This window comes from Oncorhynchus clarkii, chromosome 30 (assembly GCF_045791955.1).
Source record: "Oncorhynchus clarkii lewisi isolate Uvic-CL-2024 chromosome 30, UVic_Ocla_1.0, whole genome shotgun sequence".
In the NCBI taxonomy this organism is placed as follows: Eukaryota; Metazoa; Chordata; class Actinopteri; order Salmoniformes; family Salmonidae; genus Oncorhynchus; species Oncorhynchus clarkii.
In genome coordinates this window covers 14,341,447-14,349,042 of record NC_092176.1, presented here as the reverse complement: position 1 = coordinate 14,349,042, position 7,596 = coordinate 14,341,447, and the positions used below count along the sequence as shown (strand labels likewise).

At 53.3% G+C, this 7,596-nt stretch overlaps 1 protein-coding gene across 13 annotated transcripts in view; it reads left to right on the top strand.

Moving 5' to 3' along the window:
• LOC139390129 (nuclear receptor corepressor 2-like) overlaps positions 1–7,596 on the top strand; it is a 129,834-nt gene that overhangs the window by 94,869 nt on the left and 27,369 nt on the right. For 12 of the 13 annotated variants that reach the window (XM_071137310.1, XM_071137304.1, XM_071137299.1 and 9 more), the window contains exons 18-20: positions 2,148–2,290; positions 2,716–2,854; positions 4,381–4,795. In XM_071137310.1, coding sequence (XP_070993411.1) covers positions 2,148–2,290; positions 2,716–2,854; positions 4,381–4,795 — 697 coding nt within the window. The remainder of the gene's footprint in view (positions 1–2,147; positions 2,291–2,715; positions 2,855–4,380; positions 4,796–7,596) is intronic. The other variant, XM_071137300.1, reaches the window with a different exon arrangement.

The window sequence follows — 7,596 nt, the reverse complement described above, 5'->3', positions numbered from 1 at the left end:
CAGGAGGAGGGGTGTGGAGACTGAGCTGGAGCCTAGCTGTTTTCTTTCTCTACCCCTCCGGAGTGGAATCACCGGGAAGCTCCAGCCTGCCTGCCTGCCGTCACGGAGATCAGACGGCCGATAGCGTGATACAGACCAGGGACACAAGGGACGGCTGGAGTGACAGGCACGTGAGAATGGGGACACTCACTCCCCGGCCCAGCTAGAGGTGTTGATTGGGCCGTAGGCGGGAGGAGCTTATGGAAATGAATGGTCATGATTGGTTGAGGGAGTTTACCACCTGCTGTAGTTGAGCAGCAGCTTCATTATTGGGATACTGCTTCCTCTTATGTGTTGTCCACCAGCCGGGACCCGAGGCTAATGGATCTAGAGCTGCTTGGGATTGTTCCTGTGCTCTGGTTAAACTGAACGGACCGGATCTGTGAGATGGAGTCGTAACAAAGTGACCCTTGACTTTCAGTGAAGAATTGCAGTGTCATTGCTTCAGGTTCACTAGGTAGAGCAAAGTGTGTGGTGTGACACGTAGCAGGGTGTCTGGCTGGACTTGTATGCTCTGGGCTGTAAAAGGAGAAGGCTGTAAAAGCTTAATAGATGTTAATCACGTGTTCCTCTTTCTTGGAACAAGCCCGGCCGACCGGCTCTGTCCCTTTCTCTCTCTCCCTCTCTCGCATCTCTCCTGCTTTGCCTTCCATGCCTGTAATGAACATTTCAAATGAAATACACAGTTTGTATTTTTTAACACTTGACGGATTGTCCATGCACAAAGGCCCTGAGAGGGAATATGATAGGCGAGACTTGGACTGAGGCCGTGTTTGCATGTATATGAGTAATCTCATGGAAGCAGTAACTTCGTGGTAACATGCTCTCACCTCTTTCTACTTTCTATTCCATGTAGTGTTATTGTTCCTCATGTTCCTGGAGGGTACTGTAATCTGTATTTGATACACTTGTGGTTTAGGTACTATATCTAATCTGAGGTAAACTTTAGTTAAAGATGGATATGAGCTGCAGGCTGGGTGTTTCCTAAAGGCTTGTCTTATCGTGTGGCGGTTGTCAGATCGTTGTCCCACTGCATCCGTTTAGAGGCAATATCTTGGAACCTATAAACCCATGTCCGTTGTCGTCCCAGGAGGTTGTTGGGTCCATGTTCACTGATAACAGAGCGCAACATCCGTCAGTGAGTCTGTCCTCGTGCCAGAAGCTGTCAGGCTGGCACAGGAAACGAGTGGGCGGTATAAGCTCCTTATAGTGTCTGCTGTTAATGAGCTGACCTTAGCTTACTGGAGAAACACTGAAACACACACACATTGGGCTTGTTCAACATTGGCGCTGCCGTTGCAGGTGACTGCCAACTGACTGATCTACAAATCACCTTGCATCATAAATAACTACTTATTATTATTTATCTGTCAGTCACAATCAACCCACAATTCATCACAGATGCAGTCAACTCGAACACACTCCTTTTCTCTCTTTTTCTTGTCTCTCTCGCTCTCTCTCGCTCTCTCGCTCACTCGCTCTCTCTCTCGCTCACTCGCTCTCTCTCTCGCTCACTCGCTCTCTCTCTCGCTCACTCGCTCTCTCTCGCTCACTCGCTCTCTCTCGCTCACTCGCTCTCTCTCGCTCACTCGCTCTCTCTCTCTCTCGCTCTCTCTCTGGTCTGTCTGGTCTGTCTGGTCTGTCTGTCTGGTCTGTCTGTCTGGTCTGTCTGTCTGTCTCACACACACACCAGCAGCAGGAGTGGTGTGTCCCATGACAGGTTGATCTATCCCAGGCAGCTCTGTGCCCAGCAGGGCTTCCAGACTCTTGTGTAAGACGCTATCATGTGGTTGACCGGGTAAAGGACCAGTCTTTCCTAGAACTGGGTGACTTCAAAGTTTCACATAATGTGACAGAGAATGACCCCAGCCCAGTGGTGACAATTAGTGATGTCATTAGTTAGATTTGACAGGACAGGTTCAGCTAAGAACAGCACATTGCACTGAGCCACACTGCTGAGTAGTAGTAGTAGTGGTGTCTGTCTGTTCATGTTGGATTGAAAAGACAGATGTTTATTATTCTTATTATTCAGATTATTATTCTATGTAACGAAAGTCTTTGGTGTTCTGCCTGTGCTGTGGTCTAATCCACGTCCATGTTAATTCCAGGTCTTCTCCAGTATGGTAGGAATTGGTCAGCCATCGCCAAGATGGTTGGCTCCAAAACTGTGTCACAGTGCAAGAACTTCTACTTCAACTACAAGAAAAGGCAGAAACTGGATGAGATTCTGCAGCAGCATAAAATGAAATCGGTAATGTCTTGTCTTTCATTCTACAACACGTAAATTAGGGATTGGCAACATTTTGAAGACCCTTGGGTTAATTCCCTCCAAAAAATACACATAATTAAGCATTCAGAATTGCACAAAATTAACTCTAAAACATATATATTTTTAAATATCCACTGTCAAGAGGGGGGCCACTAAAATGTTTTGCTCATAGTGTGTGTTGGGGGGGAGTGGGTTACGCAGACTCGCAAGCCCCCACCCTGATCAGAGTTGCTCATCCCTGAGTTAAATGATCAACTTGAAAGAGAACCTATAGTCTGAGCTAAGTAATGCACCAACCAAGCAGGCCATTTCTCAAAGTCCCAGACAGCAGTAGGCACATTTATCTTGTGGTTATCAGTGTGTTGCTCCCAGCCTGCTGTATTTAGTGTGTGTTGGTTTTCACCCAGGAGAGAGAGCGTAAGGCACGGCGTAAAGGCAAAGCCCTACAAAGTGAAGAGGCCAGCGCCCCGTCTGCTGCCGAGGAAGAGGAGATGGAGGGTTCCGGGGCCAGCGGCAACGAGGAGGAAGCTCCCGAGGATGGAGAAGGTAGGAACAACACACACACACACACACACACACACACACTACAATAATCAACGCCAGAGAGCACAGGGACCCCATTGTCAGTATACCAACCGTCTTAAAGCACTGTCACAATACTCAAACTCACAATCACTCATTCACATGGACTGATCAGAAAGCAGCCATGTACACTTTAAGACTAGTTTATGAAACCATTTTCAATCAATTTGAAGGTAATATCTTTATGGTGATATCATGTGATGGCAGTGTTTCTTGATTTAAAAATCTCTGGAATGCTGAAGGGAGAATGAATGTAGTGCAACAAGGACTTTTAACAGCATCACAAGAATGTGTGTGTTGAACATGGAGTTGGATGTGAGAAATCAAATCAAATCAAATCAAATTTTATTTGTCACATACACATGGTTAGCAGATGTTAATGCGAGTGTAGCGAAATGCTTGTGCTTCTAGTTCCGACAATGCAGTAATAACCAACAAGTAATCTAACTAACAATTCCAAAACTACTGTCTTGTACACAGTGTAAGGGGATAAAGAATATGTACATAAGGATATATGAATGAGTGATGGTACAGAGCAGCATAGGCAAGATACAGTAGATGGTATCGAGTACAGTATATACATATGAGATGAGTATATAAACAAGTGGCATAGTTAAAGTGGCTAGTGATACATGTATTACATAAGGATACAGTCGATGATATAGAGTACAGTATATACGTATGCATATGAGATGAATAATGTAGGGTAAGTAACATTATATAAGGTAGCATTGTTTAAAGTGGCTAGTGATATATTTACATCATTTCCCATCAATTCCCATTATTAAAGTGGCTGGAGTTGAGTCAGTGTCAGTGTGTTGGCAGACAGACTGACCACGTGGGCGTATGGGAATGAGAAACATATAGCTAAGACATTAGATCAATTATTTAAGTAGTTGTTTGCTCTGTAGAAAACATTTACAGAAGCGGTCTACCTAGCAAAATGTGAGGTTTTTTTTTGTGTAAATTCTAGAATTTTCTGTTGGATCCTGGCTGATTGCTCATATTTCTGGTCAACTCATTTAAATACCGGGTTGATAACGGACCGTCGACTCACTTTAGACCAAATTCACAAGACTGTTATGCCTTGTCATTCTAGTAACCATGGAGAACATTATCAGACCCTGGGAATAATGTACAGTAGTAGTTTGTTGATACACAATCACCAATAGTCTGTTACCATAATAGAGCTGGGAAGCCCCAGGGGATTTCCTTCATCACATTTGGTTTTTGTGTTCTCCCTCATTGTACAGTGAAACCTGATTAGGTGTAAAAGTGGCACTTTATAAATCTGGTTTCAGAGAAAGAAGGGGCACAAGAGAGGGGGGAGAGGGATCGGAGTGAAAGAGGACAAGAGGATATAACAGGATTTACTGTAGGTTACTACCTAGCCAGACAGCCCATATAATATATGCTGTCTTCCCTTTGTCTCTCACGTGCTCACTCTGTATCTCGCTCTCTATCGCACTCTCCTCTCTCTCCTGTATCAGGTGGGGCTAACAACAGCTCAGACACAGAGAGCCTGCCCTCTCCGCGTTCCTCTGAGGACAGCAAGGCTAAAGAGGAGGGTGGCGCTAGGGCCAAGGCTAGCTCCAAACCTGTGGACAAGGACGCCTCAGCCTCCCACATGGTCCAGGGAGGAGATGAAAAGCCCCCAGGAGATGGGGACAAGACCATCAAGCAGGAGGTGAAGACTGAAGCAGGGGAGGGTAGCAAGGAGCTACCCAGTGAATCCACAGACGGAGACAGAAAGCCCCCCACTGCAGAGGCAGAGGAGAGCAAGAGCTCCTCCAAGAGCTCCAAGAGGGACCACGAGCCCAAGACTGGCTCCCATGCAGACAGTGACTCTAGCGCCACCTGCAGCGCTGATGAGGTGGAGGAGTCGGAGAACACCGAGAAGAACAGGTAGGGGCTTAGGTCCGGGTGGGGGCTCAGGGCTGGGTAGAGGGGTTGCAGGTGAGGGCTCAGGGCTGGGTAGAGGGGTTGCAGGTGGGGGCTCAGGGCTGGGTGGAGGGGGTTCCAGGTCAGGGCGCAGGGCTGGGTGGAGGGGTTGCAGGTGGGGGCTCAGGGCTGGTTGTAGGGGTTGCAGGTGGGAGCTCAGGGCTGGGTGGAGGGGTTGCAGGTGGGAGCTCAGGGCTGGGTGGAGGGGTTGCAGGTGGGAGCTCAGGGCTGGGTAGATGTGTTGCAGGTGGGGGCTCAGGGCTGGCTGTAGGGGTTGCAGGTGGGAGCTCAGGGCTGGGTGGAGGGGGTTCCAGGTGAGGGCGCAGGGCTGGGTGGAGGGGTTGCAGGTGGGAACTCAGGGCTGGGTGGAGGGGGTTCCAGGTGGGAGCTCAGGGCTGGGTGGAGGGGGTTCCAGGTGACGGCGCAGGGCTGGGTGGAGGGGGTTGCAGGTCGAAGCTCGGAGCTGGGTGGAGGGTTTGCAAGTTGGGGTTAGGGGCTGGGTGGAGGGGTTGCAGGTGAGGGTTCGGGGCTGGGTGGAGGGTTGCAGGTGAAGGGCTCGGGCCTGGGTGGAGGGGTTGCAGGTGAAGGGGTTGCAGGTGAAGACTCGGGGCTGGGTGGAGGGGTTGCAGGTGAGGGCTCGGGGCTGGGTGGAGGGGTTGCTGGTGAAGGGCTCGGGCTGGGTGGAGGGGTTGCAGGTGAAGGGCTCGGGGCTGGGTGGAGGGGTTGCAGGTGAAGGGCTCGGGGCTGGGTGGAGGGGTTGCAGGTGAAGGGCTCGGGGCTGGGTGGAGGGGTTGCAGGTGAAGGGCTCGGGGCTGGGTGGAGGGGTTGCAGGTGAAGGGTTTGGAGCTGGGTGGAGGGGTTGTAGGTGAAGGGTTTGGGGCTGGGTGGAGGGGTTGCAGGGGAAGGGTTTGGGGCTGTGTGGAGGGGTTGCAGGTGAAGGGTTTGGGCTGGGTGGAGGGGTTGCAGGTGAAGGGTTTGGGCTGGGTGGAAGGGTTGCAGGTGAAGGGTTTGGGCTGGGTGGAAGGGTTGCAGGTGAAGGGTTTGGGCTGGGTGGAAGGGTTGCAGGTGAAGGGTTTGGGCTGGGTGGAGGGGTTGCAAGTGAAGGGTTTGGGGCTGGTTGGAGGGGTTGCATGTGGAGGGGTTGCAGGTGAAGGGCTCGGGCTGGGTGGAGGGGTTGCAGGTGAAGGGTTTGGGGCTGTGTGGAGGGGTTGCAGGTGAAGGGTTTGGGGCTGTGTGGAGGGGTTGCAGGTGAAGGGTTTGGGGCTGGGTGGAGAGGTTGCAGGTGAAGGGCTCGATGCTGGGTGGAGGGGTTGCAGGTGAAGGGCTCGGGCTGGGTGGAGGGGTTGCAGGTGGGGGCTCAGGGCTGGGTGGAGGGGTTGCAGGTGGGGGCTCAGGGCTGGGTGGAGGGGTTGCTGGTAAGGGCTCAGGGCTGGGTAGATGGTTTGCAGGTGGGGGCTCAGGGCTGGGTGGAGGGGTTGCAGGTGAAGGGCTCGGGCTGGGTGGAGGGGTTGCAGGTGAAGGCCTCGGGCTGGGTGGAGGGGTTGCAGGTGAAGGGTTTGGGCTGTGTGGAGGGGTTGCAGGTGAAGGCCTCGGGCTGTGTGTAGGGGTTGCAGGTGAAGGGTTTGGGCTGGGTGGAGGGGTTGCAGGTGAAGGGTTTGGGGCTGGGTGGAGGGGTTGCAGGTAAAGGGTTTGGGCTTGGTGGAGGGATTGCAGGTGAAGGGTTTGGGCTGGGTGGAGGGGTTGCAGGTGAAGGGTTCGGAGCTGGGTGGAGGGGTTACAGGTGAAGGGTTCGGGGCTGGGTGGAGGGGTTGCAGGTGAAGGGTTCGGGGCTGGTTGGAGGGGTTGCAGGTGAAGGGTTTGGGGCTGGGTGGAGGGGTTGCAGGTGAAGGGTTTGGGCTTGGTGGAGGGATTGCAGGTGAAGGGTTTGGGCTGGGTGGAGGGGTTGCAAGTGAAGGGTTTGGGGCTGGTTGGAGGGGTTGCAGGTGAAGGGCTTGGGCTGGGTGGAGGGGTTGCAGGTGAAGGGCTCGGGCCTGGGTGGAGGGGTTGCAGGTGAAGGGGTTGCAGGTGAAGGGTTTGGGCTGGGTGGAGGGGTTGCAGGTGAAGGGCTCGGGCCTGGGTGGAGGGGTTGCAGGTGAAGGGGTTGCAGGTGAAGGGTTTGGGCTTGGTGGAGGGATTGCAGGTGAAGGGTTTGGGCTGGGTGGAGGGGTTGCAGGTGAAGGGTTCGGAGCTGGGTGGAGGGGTTGCAGGTGAAGGGTTCGGGGCTGGGTGGAGGGGTTGCAGGTGAAGGGTTCGGGGCTGGGTGGAGGGGTTGCAGGTGAAGGGTTCGGGGCTGGGTGGAGGGGTTGCAGGTGAAGGGTTTGGGGCTGTGTGGAGGGGTTGCAGGTGAAGGGTTTGGGCTGGGCGGAGGGGTTGCAGGTGAAGGGTTTGGGCTGGGTGGAGGGGTTGCAAGTGAAGGGTTTGGGGCTGGTTGGAGGGGTTGCAGGTGGAGGGGTTGCAGGTGAAGTGCTCGGGCTGGGTGGAGGGGTTGCAGGTGAAGGGCTTGGGCCTGGGTGGAGGGGTTGCAGGTGAAGGGGTTGCAGGTGAAGGGCTCGGGCTGGGTGGAGGGGTTGCAGGTGAAGGGTTTGGGGCTGTGTGGAGGGGTTGCAGTTAAGGGTTTGGGCTTGGTGGAGGGATTGCAGGTGAAGGGTTTGGGCTGGGTGGAGGGGTTGCAGGTGAAGGGTTCGGAGCTGGGTGGAGGGGTTGCAGGTGAAGGGTTCGGGGCTGGG